This window comes from Diceros bicornis, chromosome 9 (genome assembly GCF_020826845.1).
Source record: "Diceros bicornis minor isolate mBicDic1 chromosome 9, mDicBic1.mat.cur, whole genome shotgun sequence".
Lineage (NCBI taxonomy): Eukaryota > Metazoa > Chordata > Mammalia > Perissodactyla > Rhinocerotidae > Diceros > Diceros bicornis.
In genome coordinates, this window is record NC_080748.1 from 11492891 (window position 1) to 11516935 (window position 24045).

At 35.3% G+C, this 24045-nt stretch overlaps 1 protein-coding gene across 6 annotated transcripts in view; it reads left to right on the plus strand.

The window, feature by feature from the left end:
• PAN3 (poly(A) specific ribonuclease subunit PAN3) overlaps positions 1 to 24045 on the plus strand; it is a 134512-nt gene that overhangs the window by 104265 nt on the left and 6202 nt on the right. For 4 of the 6 annotated variants that reach the window (XM_058547930.1, XM_058547932.1, XM_058547933.1 and 1 more), the window contains 8 exons: positions 4816 to 4977; positions 5193 to 5309; positions 5397 to 5498; positions 9081 to 9246; positions 10400 to 10490; positions 14902 to 15041; positions 17525 to 17654; positions 18127 to 18191. In XM_058547930.1, the coding sequence (XP_058403913.1) occupies positions 4816 to 4977; positions 5193 to 5309; positions 5397 to 5498; positions 9081 to 9246; positions 10400 to 10490; positions 14902 to 15041; positions 17525 to 17654; positions 18127 to 18191 (973 nt within the window). Of the gene's footprint in view, positions 1 to 4815; positions 4978 to 5192; positions 5310 to 5396; positions 5499 to 9080; positions 9247 to 10399; positions 10491 to 14901; positions 15042 to 15854; positions 15933 to 17524; positions 17655 to 18126; positions 18192 to 24045 lie in introns of those variants that run through there. The other 2 variants (XR_009221160.1, XM_058547931.1) reach the window with 2 other exon arrangements.

The following is a 24045-nucleotide window of genomic DNA, read 5'->3' on the forward strand; positions in this document are numbered from 1 at the left end:
GTGTTCACCAACTTGTAAGCTTTCTGAATCCTGCTGTTTAGGAGTTTTTATGGAAGTTTCATTGTGTAGGCATGGTTCATTAAATTGTTGGCTATTGGTAATTAACTCAGTCTCCAGCCCCTCTCCCCTCCCTAGAGACTGGGAGATAGGGCTGAAAGTTCCAAGTATCTAATCAGGGTTTGGTCTGTATTTTTCTTTATTATGTTACAGCATAACAGAGCTTTTCATAGTAGATGATAAAATTTATCAAAGAGTCAAGGGCCAAGACTACCCAAGGCACTTTGAAGATTGTGATTAGGAATCTGGTCTTATTAGGGGAGAGGAGGCTTGGTTTGAGTCTGTAGTAACTAAAAAAGTATGGTAATGGCGCTAGGTTAGACAAATTGATTAATAGAACAGACTAGGGAGAGTCCAGACACATTTTATGATAGAGGTGGCATATCAGTGGGGAAAAGGAAGGCATGGGAAAAAATGGTTTTCTTTATGGTGAAAGATAAAATTGGATCATTATTTCAAACCACATCCAAAAATCAACTCCAAATAGATTAAGAACTTAAATGTCTAAAACGAAACTTTAAAACTTTTGCTATAAAATGTAAATGAATAGATTTAACATTTCAATAGAGAAAGATTTCCTATACAAGAGACAAAGATTGTTGACTCTTAAAGAAAATAACGGTAAATTTTACTAAATTAAAATTTAAGACAATCCAAAGATACCTATAATATCTTATTTAGAAAAAACTTGGAAGAAGATATTTGCAGTTTACACAATTGACAAAGAATATAAAATTATAAACACAAATCAGTAAGAGCCTAAATGGCTCAATAGAAAAATGGCCAAAAGATAGGAATAGGGATTTCATGAAAGAAGAAGCTCACATGACCAATGAATATATGAAGAGATGTTGAACATCACTGATGATTAAGGAAATACAAATAAGGACACCATTTTAAAGTCTGGCCGTATAAAGTCTTAGGATAGGGATCTACAGGTTCTCCAGTAAGTTGCAAGGGACTGTATATAGCATGATACCTTTTTATAAAGTTAACTAAAATTTATATATATGTATTTACATTTATGTAAATCTATGTGTATATGCATGTACAACCATGCGTTGCTTAGCGACAGAGTTATGTTCCGAGAAATGTGTTGTTAGGTGATTTTGTTCTTGTGTGAACATCATAGAGTGTGCTTACACAAAGCTAGATGGTATAGCCTACTACACACCTAGGCTGTGTGGTACTTACGGGACCACTGCAGTCTGTCGTCCACTGAAACATTGTTATGCGGTGCATGACTGTATATGCTATAGGTTGGTAGAGTCAAGGTCTGAACATTTGTTTTGTGTGCTGAGTTTGCAGATGCTTGTTACATTATTAAGAATAATTAACTAAATAAAAGCAGGCCATGCATAGACATGAACCCGTGATTTGAGTGTCACAAACTAAAGATTATGATTAATCCAATTCTCTGCACCTGTGTTCAAACAGGGTTTGATAAATGGTTTTTTCTGTCACTGCTCTGGCTCTGATCTTTTTCGTGTCTCATGTTTACTATTAGCCTTTGTCTCATGTTGACTCATTTATTAATCTTTGGTCTTGCTGTCTTTTTTCTTTCCTTTTTCCATTCCATACTTCATACTTCCATCAAATTAGTACTTCTCAACTGTGAAATCATAGTTTATTTCCTTTAGATTAGTGGTTCTTAACTAGGAACGATTTTACCCCTCATGGGTCATTTGGCAATGTCTGGAACATTTTTGATTGTCATAACTGGCAGCGAGGTGCTACTGGCTGCTAGTGAGTAGAGGTCAGAGTTGCTGCTAAACACCCTACAATGCACAGGATAGTCCCTGACAACAAAAAATTATTCGGTCCAGTATGTCAGTGAGGTTGAGAAACTGCTGTAGATTTACCATAGTGAATCTCAGACATTGAATATCTTAGAGCCAACCTATCATTGTATGTGTTCTCTGAGGGGAAGTAGGGTTGAATAGGGGAAAGAAACTAAAATTGTCTTTTTTTATCATTATTTTTTATTATTTGGTGGAACTGGGCCCCAGACTGAAAACTGGGGCTAAACTGAAAAATGCAGCTCTGTCTATAATCTTGCAAGTTGATTTTCTTTACTTTGATTTTTGATGCCTAACAGTGATTGAGGTACCTCTCTTCCCTTTATTCGTACTTAATTTTGTGCATTTGTTAAATTGAACTGGTAACAGAATAGCAGAACAACAGTGAGTATTGCTGTGTATTATTGGAAACCTTTGGTTTTTAACATGAATATTAGGCCACATATGATTATTTCAGGGTAGACTGGGAAATGTAGTGTTAAAAGATGACTTTCTGACAAAAGTTAAAATCATGATATACAGATATAAAAATGAGCACCTATTAAAGATTTTATTTAAGTCATGAGGGAGCCAGTCACATAAGACGTATTAGAGATCAGGAATACCGAAATGAATGTGCAAACTGGCTTTTCTGCAGGGGTGGGGTATGTCACTTGAACCACCACCAGATAGAACAGAACATACATGTGTGTAGACAAGAATTATTTTGCAGGGATATCAGTTATCTACAGTTTACAGGGGTGTGAAATTCCTTCCATAGAATCAGAGTCAGACACTGGAGGGGTATCCTTTACGTAATGCATAGTTTTCCACTGAAGCACAGGTTTTTTCCTGCAATGTATAGAATTCAGCATGACTTGTTTGAAACTAGACAGAGAGATAAAGAGGTTAAGAGCATAAGATTTTTAATTGATTGTATTGCTCAATCTCTTTATCACACTGATGCTATGAGTACCTCTGCTTAGCATAGTAAATTTCAGGTCTTGAGTATGGCCTTTAAATTTCCCTCTGATCTAATCCCAGCATGCCTCTATCTCCACTAGGCACCTTTGCTGTGGTATATACTATTCTCCTGGCACGTGAGGTTTCACCGATCGTGAACACAGTGTACACATTCAGCTGTTTTTTTTCTTGTTGTTCTGTTTACTCCCTCACCATGAAGCACTCTTTCTACTTGTTTTAGCTCATTGAAAGCAGTCTCATCCTTCATTTTGTAGTAAATATGCCAAATCTTCTGTGAGATCTTTCATAATAATATCTTTGGGAATGGCTCCCTTCTCTGTATTTCTATATGTAGTGATTCTCAAAGTGTGGTCCCTTGACCCAGCAGCATCTTTTTATTATCACTTAGGAACTTGTTAGGATTGTAAATTCTTGGGCCCTACTTTAGACCTACTGAATCAAAAACTCTGGGCATGGAGCCCAGCAAACTGTGTTTTAACAAGCCTCTCTAGGTGATTCTGAAGGGTGCTAAAGTTTAAGGATCAGTGTCATGGTCAGTTGTACTTTTTTAATAGCTACTTTGCCTTGTACTGTATTATGTTTTATGTAGATCTCTATCATTTATTTTTCTTTAAGCCTCTTGATGGCAACCCATATTTCGTTAGTATGGATTCACTAATATGTAGTGGGTACTCAATACATTTTTACTAATTTGAAATTAATTACTTCCCTTATTAAATGCTCCTTATGAAATAGCTAGGAAACAAAATTTATTTATTATTTGTTTCTTTGTGGAAATTATTATACTGATCATTCAAATAAAAAAATAATAAATGGGCAAAAGTTACAGCTGTATTCACTTGTGTGTGTATACTTCCGTTATACTGCCTTTATTTCAGTAGTACCTGCCACTTGACCTTGCTTTGAAAGTTACATTGAGAGCCAGCCCTGATGGCCTAGTGGTTAAAAAGTTTGGCATGCTCCACTCTGGTGACCCGGGTTCCGTTCCCAGGCGCGGGACCACACCAGTCATCTGTCGGTAGCTATGCTGTGAAGATAAACAGTTTTTAATGCCTATCAAAGTATCATGAGCAAATCCCAATGTATTATAGATGCTTAAACATAATTTTTCTTTCTTTGAAGAACATGGCAGGCGTGGTGGTAAAATTGTTGTAGTTTTTTTTCTTTTATATTTTGCTGGGGGTTAAAACTATGCTATTCTACTGAATGGTTTGAGAGTTTTGATACAGATTGCCGTATTTATACATATATATACACACAGACATGTTACATATACACACTCAAATTTAAGGTTGTTTTGAATTTCTTTATGCTTTAAAAAGCAATTCATGGGGCCGGCCCGGTGGTGCAGCGGTTAAGTGTGCGCGCTCCGCTGCAGCGGCCTGGGGTTCACAGGTTCAGATCGCGGGTGCGCACCGATGCACCGCTTGCTAAGCCATGCTGTGGCGGTGTCCCATACAGAGTAGAGGAGGATGGGCACGGATGTTAGCCCAGGGCCAGTCTTCGTCAAGAAAAAGGGCAGGATTGGCATCGGATGTTAGCTCAAGGCTAGTCCTCCTCACCAAAAAAAAAAAAAAAAAGCAATTCATATGCTTAATGCCATTATCTAAATGTATTTTGTACAAAATAAAATGCTTAAAGAAACAAAACCTACCTGGATTTTTATTCAACATCAGAGTCAAAAATGTTTAATATCTCTAAGTGATAACACAAATTGTTTGTGATAAGCTGAGAAACAAAAAAGTTGTACTACAAAAGATAAATATTTTTGAGCAAATGAGATGTAGTTATTCTTTGGTTGTTTTATAATGCCTATTTTTACTGATAGTGAAAATAGTTTGTTTTATAGAATTGTTATGAATGTTGACACTGTTATAGAATACGAAAGTTTGTTTTAATACCAGTGGTTTATACTAGATTTGATTTCTTCTTTATTACTCTGAGAGATTTATGAATTGTCTGCAAGTTAAAGTCATCTTCTTATGAATTACTCTAGCAGTCCCTACAGAAGTTGACAGCTACCATAGCCTGTTCCCTCTAGAACCACTGCCACCACCCAACCGGATACAGAAATCAAGTAATTTTGGATATATTACATCTTGCTACAAAGCTGTAAATAGCAAAGATGATCTGCCATATTGCCTTCGGAGGATACATGGTAAGGAAGATATATTATCTTCTTTTAGAAGCATATTATTGATGGTAAATTCAAACCTTCCTGAATGTAAGTTATTTAATATATTAACTTAAAGGACAATAAATTTATTATTTTATTTGGATATTAGTACCTCATAGCTGCTTTTTCTTCATGTTTATGATGGAATGACGGGGAGATGTCATTTACAGTTTAGTAGAAAAATTTTTCTTTTTCAGGTTTTCGTCTTGTTAACACAAAGTGCATGGTGTTGGTCGATATGTGGAAAAAAATTCAGCACTCAAATATTGTAACCTTGCGTGAAGTATTTACCACTAAAGCATTTGCGGAGCCTTGTGAGTAATTTGTAATTGTCTTTCTGCTTGTGGGCTTCATTATTTGAAGCCAGATTGCAGTAATGAGTGTTTGTGTTTTATTTTAAGCTCTTGTGTTTGCATATGATTTCCATGCCGGAGGAGAAACTATGATGAGCAGACATTTCAATGACCCTAATGCTGATGCCTATTTCACAAAGCGAAAGTGGGGTAAGAAACAGATGCAAGCAAGCTGTATTTTGACAAATGCCTTTCCTCTGTAGAAGAGTAGTTTTGTATTTTAAAATATATGTGGATTTATCTCTGTAATCATTAAGCCTAAAGACCTTATTGCGTTTTAAAAAGAAATATCTCGAAGAAATGGAGTCAGTCTGTAACAAATTAGGGAATAATGTATTATGTGTATAAACTGAGATGAAGGGTTGTGAAAGACTCGTGTAGATATCTGAAATTTCAATAACTGAGAATATGATAAAAGTATTTTCCTCTTAAAATTTGTTTTTTTTAAAAAATAGAATGCTTTCTGAATAAAGATGATTTGGAAAATTCAGTAAGTTGAAAAATAATCCCTGTAGCTTCACCACTCAAAGCACAACCATTATGAATCTCTTGGTGTATTTCTTTCCAGTCTCAGTGTTTTGTTTTGTTTGGTCTCCCTTTGCATTGTTTTTTTTATTATCTTATCATTTTTATATTATATTGCATCTTTCCTTTATTGTAAGTATTTTCCCCATAATTTTTATATTTTCCAAATATAATTTAATGATTCCTTCGTAGTCCAATGTTGATTATATATCATTTATGAAATTATTTCCTTAAATAAATGCTTTTGTTTAAAGGTAGGATTTTCTGTTACTTAAGGAATTAGTCTTCAAAATAAATTTTCAGGTAACTTACCTAAACAGAGTATTTCCCTTTTTTGCCCCTTTCTAATATTTACTTAAAGAATTGTTTTATAGTTCAATTATTGCAAAGAACCAAAATATTTTAATTACATTCTAACAAATGTTTGTTAAAGGGTAAGTGGTTTCAGAGTAAAAGTAAATCCATTTTGAGATGTCTATTAATTAATTTATGTATTTGGGGAAGGAAAATGTGTGTATCATTTTCTTGTTTGGGGGCAGGAAAGAAGCATTGCATTCTTTACTATAGTTTTTAGTTTTTTAGAGATTTTTTTGAATACTTACTGAGAGAAATTAAAGATGGAGAAAGATTTGAGTCCACGTTATAGTATCTTGGATTGTGACTTCTTTAAGGACTCTAATTATGGGTAGAATATATTACTTCTGTTTACTTGTAACTTTGCTTTCTGACAGTTGAAAGAAGAAAACTGTGGTTACATGGCTGTTTCACATTAAAAATCTGGTCATATAGTGTGGTCATTTTTTTTCGTTTGCCATGTCATCTGTAGATGCGTACATAATTTTGTTGAAAGGGTTGTGGTATAACTTTTCCTATAGATGAATATAACTGTAGTTATTCAAGTTTATTTTAGTAATAACACCTGTGAAATGACTGTTGGTTTTAATTTATAGCTGGGTTTCTCAACCTCAGCACTGTTGACACTTGGTGCTGGGTAATTATTTTTGTGGGGCATCCTGTGCCTTGTAGGGTGTTTAGCAGCATCTCTGTCCTCTACCCACTAGATGCCAGTAGCAATCCCCTCCCCAGTTTTAACACCAAAAATATCTCCAGACATTGTCTAATGTCCCCTAAGGGGCAAAATTGGCCCCCTGTTGAGAACCACTGGTTTATAGCACTCCTTTCCATTTTTTTTAATCTTAATCATTCTGTTTTTGGTTGACTGATTATTTGATATATTATGTTTACATTTTCACAGGAATCAGTCCTTTTTCTAATATTTGAAAGTATTGTTTGAATGGTAGTAACTTCCCTAAACTTACCATATATACTTTAATTTACAGCAACTTCTTTTTTTTTTTTGTGAGGAAGATCAGCCCTGAGCTAACATCCATGCTAATCCTCCTCTTTTTGCTGAGGAAGACCGGCTCTGAGCTAACATCTATTGCCAATCCTCCTCCTTTTTGTTTTCCCCCAAAGCCCCAGTAGATAGTTGTATGTCATAGGTGCACATCCTTCTAGTTGCTGTATGTGGGACGCGGCCTCAGCATGGCTGGAGAAGCGGTGCCTCGGTGTGCGCCCGGGATCCGAGCCTGGGCCGCCAGTAGTGGAGCGTGCACACGTAACCGCTAAGCCACAGGGCCCGCCCTACAGCAACTTCTAATACAAGGCAATCTTTTGTTTTCCAAATGCGAATATTAAAAAAAGAAAAAAAAGGCTTATGTTTATATAAACTTGTAGAGACATAGATGGAAGTTTAATGTTTTCTTATACTATTAATTTATTATCACAAACTAAAAAAATCACAAGAAATATACTTATTTAGAAAATAGGAATGATAATACCATACCATATAAGGGTTGTAATAAGAGGTTTAAAATGAGATAATTTGGTTCAAGTAACTAGACAGAATCTGGCACACAGCACTGTTTGCTGTGAATATTTCTTTTCCTTGTTATCACATTTATTAAATAGTTTTATTTAAACTCTTCATAGTCATCTTTGACTTTTCTTGGCATTTATTACTAGAGCCACTTTTTGAGTCATTAGCACTGTTTTCTAGGTTATATTATCTTCAGTTCTGTCTAAAATGAGGGATAGCAGTTTTTGAATTTTGTATTTGCTTCTCCCTGGAAATTTTATCCCAAGCCATAGGTACCTATTTGCTATTTAATTGTGTTGCTTTTATACCTCATTCACAAAACGTTTGTTTACAGGCATATGAACACTTGATTTATTGGTCATATTTGCTGAAATAGTTACAAAAATCTGGATAAATTTATATGGCTCCTTTTCTCCTGATTTAAGAATTAACAGTGACCCAGAAAATAGTATCAAGAAGCACTTACAAGAGTTGGTAGACTCAAAATGATTACTTTTCATCGTAGACCAGATTACTTTTGTGTTTCATCATTACACATAGGTGACATTTCAGTGTTTTACATTTATGTTTTTGTGAATTGGATATCGTCCTGTATAACTGACATGGCTGTAATAGAGGAAGCTGAGCAGTATAAGGAGAATAAGAAAGCATTCAACATAAATGATGGTAGAGACTTTTATTTCCCTCAAGCCACAGAATGAACAGTTCTCACACACCTGAACAATAGTATAGGCGAAGATTGTCCACTTTTTTTTTTTGCTGAGGAAGATTTGCCTTAGCTAACATCTATTGCCAGTCGTCTCTTTTATTTGTATGTGAGCTGCTGCCACAGCATGGCCCCTGACAGACAAGAGGTGTAGGTCTGTGCCCGGGAACTGAACCTGGGCTGCTGAAGTGGAGCACACTGAACTTGACCACTGTGCCACCGGGACTGGCCCTGGGATTGTCCACATTTTAAGTGAAACAACAATCTCTACAGTTCCTGTTTTTAATCAGAATTTACATTTATTTGGTTAACAATTGAATATAAATTCTTACTTTAAGTAATTTTTTTAATTCAGTAATTATAATGGTCACAGAAAAGAGCAGTTCAGTGAGAGCTCTGCTGCTGCTAATAATATAAAGGTATAATCTCATAAATAGGAAGTTTTAGGTTTGTCTCAAATTCTTACTAATAGACTAAAATTATATATATATATATATATAAATTGACAAGTTATACTGTGACTATACATGAATTTTTTTTGTTAATTTTGGTTTGACTGTTTTAGTGTTTTAGTTGACTACGTAAACGAAGATGTCACTTTTTTTATTTATTTGCTCAATAGGTCAACATGATGGACCATTGCCCAGACAGCATGCTGGATTATTGCCAGAATCTCTTATTTGGGCATATATTGTCCAACTGAGTTCTGCATTGCGTACCATTCATACAGCAGGTTTGGCATGTCGAGTTATGGACCCAACAAAGATTCTGATAACTGGCAAAACGAGGTACTAACATTTTGAGTTGTGGCTTCTTTATTGAGCATGTAATCCATGACAGCTTAATAAACAAAGCGTGATGATTTGTTTTAATTCTGCCTTTTCATATATTCCATCCAGAAGAACTGCTGTGACTTTGAGTTCATTTGTAAGTTTTTAAAAAAATGTTGAATTCTTAATAAAATGCCTGGTTATTAATCAAGAATCTTATAAGGGTTAGGGAGGTATGTATGGTTAGGGTTGAGGGATGTAGAAGTCATATCAATACAACTTTTCTGTGCACAACCGTGGTTCTCAAATTTTGGCATGAATCAGAATCACTTGGAGGGTTTATTAAGCCCAGATTGTTGGGCTCCACCTCCAGAGTTTCTCGTTCAGTAAATCTGGAGGGAGTCCTGAGAATTTGCATTTCTAACAAGTTCTTAGGTGATGCTATTGCTGCTGATTGGGTCCCATGCTTTGAGAACCACTGATAGAGATAAAGTAACACACACCTTGACTTCACCAGAGTTTTATTTGAGTTGCTATAATGTTAAGAATTGTCTTGGGCAGCATAGCATAAAGAGCTCAAGATCTAGTACCAGGTTACTTGGGTTCATATCTTGGCTCTGTTTGTTACTATCTATATGACCCTGAGCAAGTTACTTAACTTCTATGTGTTCAACAACCTTATGAGACAGGTACTATTATCATCTCCATTTTCCACATTCATAAGATTATTGAGAGAATTGAATGAGTTAATACAAGTAAAATGCTTTGAACCATGCCTAATACATCTTCAGCAAGTGTTAGGAAGCTAACTAACTTTTCGTGAATAACTAATAAAGAAGCAGCTTTATTCTTTTCATGAATAAAATAAAGAAGCCACTTGGTGTGGTGACAAGACCACTGGCCTGGTAGTCAAAAGATGTGAGTTATAGTCCTGGCTTTATCTGTTACTGATTTTTATAACCATAGGCCTATCACTTGATAGCTGCAAACCTTAGTTTCCTCATCTCTAAAATGGTCGTTGGTAGACGTTATATAGGGGTAGGACAGGAGGTTAGACTGGATAGTACTGTGAGATCCTTCCTAATATTATAGGAAATGTTAAATTTCCACTAGTGTATAATTTTAAAAATCTCATTTTATTTATTTTCTTTAAATTCTCTGGTCTTTAAAGGTTGCGAGTAAATTGTGTTGGAGTTTTTGATGTTTTAACATTTGATAACAGTCAGAATAATAATCCATTGGCATTAATGGCTCAATATCAGGTGAGTAAGAATTAACATGGATACTTATTTAATAACTTAAGGCTTGATTTTTTTTTAAGACAAATTTTGTTTATTTTAAAGTATTTCAGGGTTTTAAGTCTAGATTTCAGTTTATTCTTGGGGTGGTCTCTATGCAAACTTTGAACATGTATTTTTTAATCACTGTGATTTTTTGTGTAGAGCCCTTATAGGTTCAAGTATACAGAGTTAATGACAGTGTCAGACACTCTAGTTGTTCAAATGAAAATGTATTTATGTGATTAGGAAGTTTGTTCTCAGCATAGATTAAAACATTAATTAGTCAGCTGAATGAATTATATTAAATCACATTTTACTTTTCTTTCACTTCTTTAATGCATTGAAAAACATTATTTTTTTTTACTTTCACAACAGTTGTCCCACTACCAATCCAAAAATTTTAAAAATATTTTCAAAGGAATATTGTTGTGTTGCCGTTTTCTGAATAATTTTTTTCTTTTGCTTAATCAAAGTCTATCACTCACTTCTTGTACATTATCAGACTTTGGTTCTAGTCTGATTTCATAATAATAGTGTGGATTTAGGCCTCATTATGTTCTTAGTTATTTCTTTCTTAATATATGGTATGGGAGAATAAGAACCTATCTCTGCAAGGAGCGTTACCTGTAGTTGCTTTTGCCTTGAGTACTCTGTGCAAGTAACATGGCTATTTAAAGTAAATATTTCATATCATTCAGTTTGTATTTCAATCTTTCACATCTTTTGGAGGATATGCAACTGTCATTTTTTGTGTAAGAAATTTTTGGTGTTTCTGAACATTTGTTAGAGAGGTTTGCTATAAGGCAGAATCTCTTAATTACATGGAGAGACAAGAATACCTGATCCTCCCATTGCCCTTCTCATTTCAACTTCTTTTAAGTCTTTGAAAGGTTTTAATTCACTGTATTATAAGACAAAATTTCAGAACAAAAAGGAGTGGAAAGTAGAGTCTAACTAGTATTCCTGTTCATGCATAAACCTCTTCTTTTGCTACTGAACCATGGACAGTGCAGTCCCTGAGGCTTAGAGCCACTCATCGCGTTCAATTGTATGCAGACTTTTCACATCTTCCTTACCTCTGCTTGTGCCCGCCTAATCTCAACAGCAGCCAAGCTGTCCTGGTTAGTAGCACCATCTAGTGGGCACCACATGGAAGAATCTGACTACTTCTTTCCCCAGCAGCAGCTTTCTTCTTTTTTAGTCTAGGATACTTGTTTCTTCGGTACTTTCCTTCTTATCTTCTGTCTTATACTTTGCCTGACTAATTGGCTCTGAAAATTTTTCTTCATAATCTTTGTCTTCTAAAAGTGACTGATTATTGACTGTTAAAATACTAGTGATCTTTATATATCCAGGAAAATGATATTAAATTTTTGAAGAGAAATTAGATGTTATTTAGAACCAGTGTCATCAACCTCTATTGCAAGTATCTGGAAACCCCATGTCTGCATTAAAAAACAAAACACCTTACAGTTTTGTTTTTTACAAGTACAGCCTTACAGTATCTCCTCATTCTTCTCTATTCTGAATAGAATTCCTTTTTAAAAAAATTACTAGTATAAAATAAGACTAGTTTGATTTTATTTTTCTGTGAGTATAACAGCAGTATTTTCCATTTTTTCTTTGCAAATGTACATTATTTTTGTTATGTAATGGATTGTGTTGTAATTGCCTTGCAACTCTTCATAAGAAAAAAATAATCCCAGAATTCCAAACAAACCGCTTTTAAATAAGCATTTGGGGCAACTGATTGGTGAGTTAGGAACCACCTTCATTCATAAACTCAGGCTACTTTCAACCTTATTGTCACCTTCCCTTTATTTTTCAGCAGTAAAGGATATATATCAGGTTTTCTTTTCTTTCTTTCCTTCTTTTTTGGGGGGGTGGTATATATATGTGTGGAAGATTTTTCATATAGCTTATAGTAAGGTAAAGAAGAGAATTAAAGATAGTCCCAAAAGGGGGATTGTGATTTTACAGAGAGGAGGGTACATGAGAAAGGAGTACATTGTTTCTTGTAGTCTATTTTTCATAGTCTGTTTCAGACACGTGAATAGAGACTGACTTTCAGTAAAATGGACATAAGTAGAGCCATAGATAGAATCAGAGAAAAATCAAGAAATCAAGAATCAGGAAGAAACTGAAAATGAGTTGGGGGGAAAACCTCCAGAATTCAACAAATGGGGGGAAAAACCAGATGGAGGTAAGAAGCAAAATAACAAATGGAAAATTATTTAGCTGGGAAATAAGGAAAGGAGAGTTATTGAGTTTTTATGGTGTTAAACTCTATTAAGCAGGACTTCATTAACCTCTATTTAAAAAAAAAATTAATCTGGATTATGTGACGCGTACTTTATTTCTAAAAGCGGGTATTCCCACCTTGAGTCAGCTTTAGAAAGGTGGTGGGATGTACTCAAAATCATATGTTCTTATTTTTTTAAACGCATCCAGTCCTTCAGCTTTCTTGGACTTTCATTTTCTTGTCTCAAAATAGGAAATAGTGGAATGTTCTAGGTGGGAGGTTTAGTTACAGCATCAATTCAGGGTGGAGCTAAACTGAAAATTCTGCTGTTTTAAGGGTTGGGAGGCTGTTTGTTGGTACGTACTGCTCAAATACTTGGTAAATAATAACAACCTGAATTCAGTTTGCTTTGCTGATGACATTGGATTGAAACACTTACAGAAATTTACAGTTAGCATTTACATGCACTGATTTCTCTTGACCAACATTTTTATGATTTCATGAATATAACTTGGAATGTTTTACTTGATCTTGAGAATGATTGAGGGGAATCCTTCTTGAGTTCTTTCATGGCAGTGTCCTGCAGGGAACAGAAACGATGGCAGCAGTAATAGTGCTCCTTTCCATGCCCCCTTCTCTCCTGCCATTCTGGCTGTAACTCTCTACCACTAATGAAGGTTTAAAATGTTCTCTGGCATGAATCTGTGGCATCTCTTGTCCTGATAGATTCAACGTAGTTTATCTCATCAGTTTTTACACTGATTATAGGATCTCATGTTCAGAGTGTCAGATTCACAAATACTAGCTTTGGATAAGTTTTTAAATTTGAACTTTTTAATGTTATTTTAATAATGGAGTTTGACTTCCTCTTATTATTTGGGTAGAATGTTGTTAAGGATAGCCGTACAGTGCTGAAATTTCATTAGTAATTGCCTTGAAATACACACCTGATTTCACCAATACACCATTTATAAACATTCCACAAAACCAGTGGTTCTCAACCCTGGCTGCATATCAGAATCTCTTGTGGAAGCTTTGAAAAATACTAGTACCTAGATCTTACCCCAGACTAATAACACCAGAATTGGGATGAGGGGATGGCCACTGGGTGGTTTTTTGTTTGTTAGTTTTTTAAACTCCTGAATTGATTTTACCGTATAGCTAGATTTGAAAACTCCTTATACTAAGCCAATATTCAGGATGAACATGTATCTAGTAATTCAGAGGAGATCTCAGATTTTGAGGATTTACGCAAGTGTTCTGCAGAAATTAGTTCAAATGATTTCATTTAACTCTGAGCTACTCCATTCTCCTAGGCATATGATTATTAATAGTTACCTGCCAGGAAGGGCCCCTTGGGTGACCATTCTTGTTTCCTGGAGTTGTAACAGGTAATAGAGAGCTTACCTCAGTTCAGCCAGCTGTCTTTTGAAAATCCTTTTAAAAGGAAAGCCTGAGTGGTAAATCTTAAAAAAAGGTAGGAAATCAGGTGGTTATAGAGGTCAAAGATCTGTTGTAGCATGAGTAAAAATTGTAAACACCTACAGATGGGATGTCATTGAGCTTTGCAGCATTTTTGATGTTCAGAGAATATACTCTAAAATCAGGTAGTGCTGATGTTATGTTTGTAATGGAATAGCTTTTCTTCAAAGAATTCTTCAAACTCCCACTATATTTTGGGCATCATGGAAAATGAGAATAGTGTGTGTCATAAATTGTAATGATCATAGTAAAGCAAATGTGTAGTAACCAGCCTTAAATTTCTTGTAATAGTAAGACTATCAGCTCTATTTAAATAAAAATTAAAAAAAAATTAAAGCAACAGTTCTATACTTGGCATGTGAATTGCCTAGAGTGATATTTTTTAAAGTATAGCCCTAGAACTACCTTCATCAGAATTACCTGGGTGCTTTAAAAATGTTGGGCCTGTTCCCAGACCTACTGAATGAGAATCTCGGGTGGAGAGGCTCTGAAATCATCGTTTTAATAAGCTCCCAGGTGATTCTGATGAGTACCAGTATTTGAGAACACTGTGCTAAGCTCTGCAGCTTCTTTGTAAAGGTGCTTTTTCCATGCAGGCAGTAGTGTCAGTGTATTAAATTTGTACCTATAAAATAAAAATTAAAAGTTATATTTATTCTTTCATGTCAGCAAGCAGATCTGATATCATTAGGAAAAGTTGTGTTGGCTTTGGCTTGCAACTCTTTGGCAGGAATTCAGCGAGAGAATTTACAGAAAGCCATGGAACTGGTGACAATCAACTACTCCTCTGACCTGAAGAATCTGATTTTGTAAGTTTTAATACATGATTTAACATATATAATGATCATATGAGAAGACAGAGCTTTTTCATAAGGGCTTTTAACAGTGATTCTATTTATTTAGTTCTCACTATTTAAAATCAGGCAAAACATAAATAACTTTTGATTTCTTTTTTTATTGCTAAATGTATATTTCTTTGAATAAATTCATAAACTAATGTGTTTAGTTATTGATGTTTTAAACATTTGGCCAAAGGGTACCCTCTAAAGCTGCATTAGTATCCACTAGCTACATATGACCTTTTAAATTTAAGTTAATTAAAATTAAATAAAATTGAAAATTCAGTTCTTCCGTTGCAGTAGCCGTATTTCAAGAGCTCAAAAGCCACATCTAGCTTCTGGCTAACATGTTGGACAGCATCGACATAGAACATTTCCATCATCTCAGAAAGTTCTCTTAGACACTGCTGCTCTAGAGAGTGATCAGTATCTTTGTGAAAGCAGTCATAAATAAACCTCAGGTGCAATCAAGATACATACTCTGTGGCCAAAATACTCATTCCAGAAAGCATGTATGAAAGGTCCCTATGCTTCTACTCCAGTATCTTCGGACTCCAGGGAATCCTTGAGTATAGATTTCAAATGAATTTGTCTTAGGAGAAACCCACTGTGGGCTACTATCACCACACAAGGACTTCTCCCTAAGATACGTCTAACACTGGGGAATTCCAGAGGATAGGCAAGCCCTTGTTTAAGTTATTCTAGAGGACAGATGCTAGGAAGTCTCTTAAAATTTTTCCGATTATGTTCTAGAAGCAATTAGAGCTTATTGATCCTTTTCAGTCTCTTTTAGCTTCCAGCTGTTCCTGATCTTTCTGTGTAGCCCTGGATGATCCAGTTTCTTTTTGGACTGGCCCTGGGGTATGGAATTGAGGGATGGAGGATGGGGCTGTCACCTGTGCTTTGTTACACTGGCATAAGTGTCCTGCTTGTGACAGAGCACTAGAAGCCAGTGTTTGCCTGGTTCCTATTAATAATCAAATAAGATGATTTCTCTTTTAAAGGAAAATTTTTGTTTAATATATTATATATTATCACAACAGTGATTCCTAGCCTTAGTTTGCAACACCTAGGATGTCTCAAATAATCTCAGGTTATAATCTTCAAATTTTACTTTTTAAAAAGTGGGCGTAAAGGATATAAATGTAACAAATTGGCTTTATATTAATAATTATTGAAACTGGGTGATGGGTACATGGGGATTCATTATACTACCTCTCTACTTTTATAAATGTTTGAAAATTTCCGTAATAAAAAGTGAATAAACAAGTCATACTTTTATGCTAACCAATAACTAAAATTTATAGAGCAGTAAACCGTTTTTTGGGCACTTTTGAACTGATTGATGTGAATTAATTCTCTTAATTCTCCCAATAACCCTAAAAATTAGGTGCCATTATTAGCTTCCTTTTAGAGATGACAAAACTAAGGCATAGAGAGGTCAAGTAATTTACCAAAGTCACATAGCTTATGATAACTTTAAGTATGAATAGTTAGATATAAATGTCAGTAATTATAGACAAATGGCTAAGACATAGATTATCCACCAGTATAGCCATTCATTAATTCAAAAAGGACTGCCTTGTATATGCCAGATGCTGAAGATACTTTGAACAAAATTCCCCATCTTCTGGAGCTTCCACCCTAGTGGGGAGGAGTTAATAAACATGTAAACAAGTAGGATGTTTGCAGATAGTAATAAGTCGTATGAAGAAAATAAGATAGAATTATAAGCAGAGAATGAAAGAGTGGGAGGCTGTTTCCCTGACAATGGTTAGGAAATGGCTTACCTATCAGAATAAGCAATAATAGGTGATTGATAATCATTGTATTCTAGGAGATAGCCCTTTGAAACATGTAGTATTTTTCTGCCTTAGTTATAATGATAGAAGAAATTGAATTGGTCTCTTCTGATGTGTGTTAGTGCATGAAGATTTCTCAGGAATAAATATACCATGACAGCTGGTAAATGAAGTTGCAGAGCAGAGGACAGCTTCCTAAAAAACTGAGGCTCGTTTGATTTATCAAAATGAAGATCCAGTTTCAGTTTCAAAAATTATTTTTGAAGAGTAGTGGAAAAATCTCCCCACCTACAACCACCCTCTATTTCACCCCTTCAAAAAAGTTTGTAACCGTCTTCATCTCCCACTATTGTAAAGAAGGGTTTGAGATTGGAAATGGTAAGTGTAACTCTACTCAACTTTCCTTTCTCATTTTCATAACAGTAAAAATGTAGAGAAAGTGTTCACATGTTTACAGTGTCTCCATTGACTCTTAGGAAGAGAGATATAATTATTAAGCCTTGAAAATGAACTTGACTTGCATGAAAAAATGTTTCCAAAATTGTGTACACTAATAATAATGGCAGCAGCGATAGCTTTGTGCTTGTGGGTTATGTTGTTTTTTTAAATTGCGTGTTTGGCATTCAAGTGATTCTTCTTTATTTTGGTTAGGTATTTGTTGACTGACCAAAACAGGATGCGAAGTGTAAATGACATCATGCCCATGATTGGTGCTCGATTTTATACTCAATTGGATGCTGCTCAAATGAGAAATGATGTCATAGAGGAAGACCTTGCAAAGGTAAAGAGTGTAGTTAAAAGAGTGTATGCACGCTTGCATCTGTTTGTGTAAATAGATATAACACATAGTAGTTATTGTGCTGAATATAGTACATAATTGGCTAAGCTTGTTGGCAGATATTTTTGTCCAAACTTAATGTTCAGTATTTTAATTTCTTATGTCCTTTGGGCATTTGTTTTCTTCTTTTTGTTCATGGCTTTGCTACAGTCATGGAACACAATCTTGACTTTTTTTTTTTTCCATGTGAGTTACTTTAACAAGTCTTAAAAATGGCCAGCTGCGTAATCTTCTTGAGTATTACTACTGAATGAAATGGACACGTTGTATTTAAAAGTATAACCAAAAGGTGGGATATTAGGATTTATTGTTTAAAGGTAATATTGGTGCAGAATAGCAGTTTTGTAAACTTTTGCTTTTATATTCAGTTAGCTGGAACATTAATATTCTCTCTCTTTTTAAAATGTTTTTATAGGAGGTTCAAAATGGAAGACTGTTTAGGCTTCTAGCAAAATTGGGAACAATCAATGAGAGGCCGGAGTAAGGATTTACAGTATTTTACAATATGTTTTCCATCAAGGGCACTATTTTGCATAACAAGAATGAGTATACCTTATTCTTATGGGTTTTATTTGGAAAAAGAGAAAAATTCTCATGTGAAGTGACCTTAAGCCTGTTGTTAGCCATTGGGGTGCTGTTTTTTAACCACACCCTGGGCATGGTTGTCCTTAGGGATTTCACACACACATATACATAGAGAAAATATACTGTGTTAGAAATCCCTGCTGTGGTTTGTACATGAGGGAACATTTTATGACTATCAGTACTGCCTCTACCCTGTCTTCTTTTTGAAGCCTGGTCAGTTGAGCCTTTCCCAGTCAGATTAGAGACTTCAGAAATCTCTTACTGTTGCATGCCTCTTATCTTCTACTAAAGTGCATTATTCATAGCTGTCATATCAGTGATATTGGAAGAACATATCACCTTACATTATTTGTCATTTAGTTCTGCCTCATTTGTAAGTTGAAATTCGTCATATGTTCAAGAAAGAAATAGAGTTTATGTTTGTCCTATGTAACTGTCAGACAGGTAGAACAGTATTGCAGCTGTTGTGACTACCGTGTAAGTTATATTTCAGGAATGTTACCTCTGTTTAAGAGAGATAGGTGATAGATAAATATCACTGCTTGAGGGATCTTTTTTGATCACAAAATTCAAGTCACTTACCTTTCTTCACAGTTAAAAGACTCAATTGGTATTTTCCCTAATAATTTTTCCAAATGAAGAGAACATGATTATATGTTGAGCTATTTAAAAAAAACTTTTAGTTATTTCTTCTGGCATTTATCTCTTTAAAAATATATGCTTATAGTGCTATTTCTTGATTTTTTTCAATATTTAACTCAGCTAATGACTTTGTCCTGTGGAAGATGAGGCTCTATCTTTCATACTCCCTTCCCTTAACTACACACACACACACACACACACACATTCACATTCCACCACTTAACCTGTAACTTTTGAGTTCAATCTTTATTCAGTGTTGACATTATTATAACGAGGTAATATTGCTCATAGCTGCACCACCTAGTAAATCATGACTATATTTCCTTTATTTTGTATTTTGTTTTTGATTTTTGTTTTCCTGGAGTTAATAATTGTTTTATATAGAAAACTAAGCAAATGAAAAAAATATTTACCACCAGTTTATTCCAAACTCTCTGCCGGAGTTATAAAACACCTTTCCATATGTTCAAAAATAGGTAACCTGTCAGTTCCTTTTGTTTTCTCCCCCATAGAGAGATTGCCCCTGGAGCCTCTGTCCTTCTGTTCCTATTTGTGCAGGTTGTGCTTTAAGCCTCCTCACACTCACAATTTAGAACTGGAGCTTCCCTTCACTATTTTCCGGGGAATTCTCATTGTCTCTCCCTTTATGTTGCATACCCTGTTTCTTGCTTTTTTGCCTTGGTTTATTCTTTTGATTTAATGGAGCACATCCTCCTGTAGCTTCCTGAGAAAGGTGAGTTTTTTGAATCTTTGCAAGTCTGAAAATATCTTTATTCTATTTTGATAGTATGATTGGGTATAAAATTCTAGATTGTCCTCAGAAAATTATTTCATTAATTAAATCTTTGAATAGATTATATATGAACCAGTTTTTTTAAAGAGTAGAAAAGGGTTTGCAGTGAAAAAAATAAAATCTGGGGCCGGCCCCGTGGCTTAGCGGTTAAGTGCGCGCTCTCTGCTACTGGCGGGCCAGGTTCGGATCCCAGGCACGCACTGACGCACTGCTTGTCCGGCCATGCTGAGGCCACGTCCCACATACAGCAACTAGAAGGATGTGCAACTATGACATACAACTATCTACTGGGGCCTTGGGGAGAAAAAGGGAAAAAAAAAGGAGGAGGATTGGCAGTAGATGTTAGCTCAGGACCACTCTTCCTCAGCAAAAAGAGGAGGACTGACATGGATGTTACCTCAGGGCTGATCTTCCTCACAAAAAAATAAATAAATAAATAAATAATAAAATAAAATAAAATAAAATAAAATAAATAAAAAAATAAAATAAAATAAATCTGTCTTTCATACCTGACATCCCCAATCTCTCTAGTTCCTTCCACCAGTCTTTGTTTTATTAGTTTCTTGTACATACTTTGCAAGTTACAACTGTATATTTATATCTCCCATCCACTTTTTAATATAGACAAATTGTAAGTCATACACAATGTTCTGTATATTGCTTTTTTATCGTAACAGTATATTTTGGAAATCTTTCTTTTTAGGTATGTTTAGTGTATGCCAAACACATTCTCAATAGTTTACAAATATGAGCTAACTTAATCCTCATAACAATCCCATGATGCAGGTACTATTAGTATTCCTATTTAACTGTGAAATTGAGACACAGAGCGGTTAAATACCTTGTCTAAGGTGACGTAATTAGAAGTATATGGGTCAAGATTCGAGTCCAGACAGTATGATTCCAGGGTCTGCTCTTAACCACTATGCTATACTTCCCTCATAATTTATAGCCCTGTAATAGTTTATCCTTTCAATGGGCATTTGGGTTGTTTTCAGTCTTTTGCTAGTATGAACAATGCTGTAGGGACTGACTTATGCATACTTAATTTTGTGTGTGCATAAATATAGGCCCAGTTGTAGTTGTTAGGTCAGTGGATATGTCACTATAATTTGATAGCTATTACAAAAGGGTTTACCAGTGTACAGTGCATGAGAGTCTTTCACCAACAGTAGTTTTTTCAAACTTTTGGATGTTTGTTAACCTGGTAGAATCTCAATGCAGTTTTATTTTAATGAGCATGTTGCCTATCTTTTTTATGTTTTTGATCCATTTCTTTTTCCTTTTGTCTGTGTTCATATCCTTTGCCCATTTTTATTTTCATTCAGATTGTTTTTCTTTTTGATGTATAGGAGCTACAGTGATTTAACCTTTGTGATCATGTTATTTTTAGTTTGTCATTTTTCTTTTGACTCTGCTTAATTTTTTTCCCAGGCATACCTTTGCATATGTAGTCTAATTGATCAAACTTCTTTTATGCTTTTGGATTTCAGTCATAGTTAAAAAGTTAGAAAGCCCTTTTCCACTCTAAGTTTTTGATGGAATTATCCTATGGTTTGTCCTAGAATACTTAGTTTCATTGTTTTATACTAAAATTTTTTATATATTTGGAATTTATATAGGATTTAAGGTACGAATCCAACTTTTTTTCCCCCCAGAATACTACCCAGTGGTCCAGAAACAATTCATTGAGTAGTCTGGCTTTTCCCCACTGATTTAAGGCAGCACCTCTTTTACACTGTTTTAATGATTGACATTTTAAAATCTCGTAGTGTTCTTTCTTATCTCCTTTTTGTTGTGTGTTGTTTTCGTTGTTTTCTTAAAACTGTTTAATTTTCTGTATAAATTCTAGAATCAGCTTGTTTAGTTCAAAAAAAAGCAAATCAGTAAACTTGATGGTATTTTTATTGAGAAGCTACCATGTTTATTAATAAACTTAAGGAGCATTTGTATTTTTAGGTGTTGAGTTATCTTAACCAAGATAATGGTATGTCATTGTATTTGTTGACGTTTACTTTAGTATTCTTCAGTGTTTAAGTTGTTATTTATATAGTTATAGCACACTGTTTATTCTTAGATATTTTTTCTTGTTGCTGTTATAAATGGGAATTTTCCCCCAATCTATCTTCTTAGACTGCTTCTAGTCTGTGTACATGAAAATTACTGATTTCTGTCAATTTTGTACCCTGATACCTTAGTGTTTGGATAGTTTTTCAGTAGGTTCTCTTGGGTTTCTCAGGTATATAGTCATATCATCAAATAATGATAGTGATATTTTCTCCTTTCTAATTTCTATACTTTTAATTTCTCTTAAGTGATTATGTTAGCTAGCACCTCTAGTGATGACAGTTTCTTTCAGAATTTGAAGCATTGCTCCATTGTCTTTTTTTTTTTTTTTTTCTAATTTATTTTTCCCCCAAAGCCCCAGTAGATAGTTGTATGTCATAGCTGCACCTCCTTCTAGTTGCTGTATGTGGGACACGGCCTCAGCATGGCCGGACAAGCGGTGCGTCAGTGCACGCCCGGGATCCGAACCCTGGCCTCCGGTAGTGGAAGGCGTGCACTTAACCGCTAAGCCGTGGGACCGGCCCTCCATTGTCTTTTAACTTCCAGACAGATTCAAAGCCATTTTCTTTCCAAATTTCCCCCTCCCATCATGCCATTCAGGTCTTTTCTTTATCACTGATGTTCAGAAATTCACAGTGATGTCCCTTGGTGTGGGTTTTTGATTCATTGTGATGAATCAGCAGGTGGGCCCTTTTAATCTTGGAAACTTCTGTCCTTCGGTTCTGGGAAGTTGTCTTCATTGCTTCTTGGATAGCTTCTTTTCTTTTCTTTCTGAAATTCCCATTCCTCAAATATTAGATCTTTGCAGTTGATTTTGTAATATTCTATTTTCTGTATTGTATCTTTTTGTTCTACTTTCTAGGCAGTTAACTTATATTTTCTAAAATTAAAAATTTTTTTTCTAATCCTTTTTTGAGTTTTTAAATTTCTACTGTCATATTTTTAATTTTCAAGAACTTTCTGCTCTCTGAATGTTTCTGTCTTAATGGCATCTAATTCTTGTTTCTCTCAGGCTGTCAATTACAAATTTTTGGTTAGGTTTTTTTTTTCAGTGGTAAGTTTTATTCTGTTCTCTGCAGTATCTCGTAGGAAATAAGAGTTGTCTTTGTTTTGTTTTGTTTTATTCTCCAAAGGATTTCTGATCCTTGGCTATCCATTCATATTAAAAATGAGGTCCTGAAAAGCTAATGGGAAGCTCTTTGTGGGAGCAGGGATTGTAGAATGTGTGATGAAACTGTGATATTGTTATGTATGATTTTTGTTTGTTTTTAGTGAACTCCCAAATGTCAATATTTCTTTGGGGCAGGTCAGCATCTTCGGAAAAGAATCTTCCGACCTTCTATCTGTAGTATAAACCCATAGCCAAGCTTTGGGGAGCCAAGTAGAGGGAAAGTGTTGGTTGAATGGTCTCACCACCACTCCTCAGCTCCTCTTCTCTTGCTTTGCCTGGCATCATGGATGCTGGCGCTTCTCTGTTCACTCTGTCTAGAAGGGTTTCTGGTGCACTTTCTGGCAGATTTCTGCCAGGCAGAAGTGGGGGTGGGGTTGAGAGGTGGGTTCTCTATTTGCTATTTATAGAAGCTTTCATCAGTTCTGTTATTTCCAGCCTCAGTCCATGCCTGCACCTTTGGTAGTACCTAATGACTTCAGTTCCTGAACCTCACTGGTATGGCTTACTCCATGTGGCTTCCCCTTTTCACATCCCCTAAAGCATTCGAGTTCAGTTTTTTCAAGTCTGCCAAGTCATACCACTTGCCTCTCTGCTTTCCACCTTCTAAATTTTTGTGAATATCTTTTCTCTGCTGTTTTGCTTCTGATCCCTTTGTCCTTATGTGTTTATACTCTTTTTTAGACATTTATTGCCAATTTGGTGAGATTTTGAAAGGGAACAGTGATAAATGGGTGTGTTTAATGAGCATTTTACTTGGAAGTCCTTGGAGTGATCTTTGCTAAGCACATATATGATTGTGTTTAAACCGTGTGGTGGGCTTCCCCCCTTGTTCTTAGAATACAGACCTAATTTTTTAACATGACCTAAGGCTGCATAGTCTGATGTCTCCCTTCATATCCTTGCTTCAGATCTGCCTCTTTTTTCTTTTAATTTTCTTCCCCCTCTCTTACCTTCTCTCACTCTTTGTCCTTGTCTTTTCTCTTCCCCCTCCTTGCCCTTACTCTCTATCCCTCCCCTTGTATTCTCTTTTTTTCTCTTCTCTTTTCTCCCTCAACCCCATCCAGCCACACTGACCT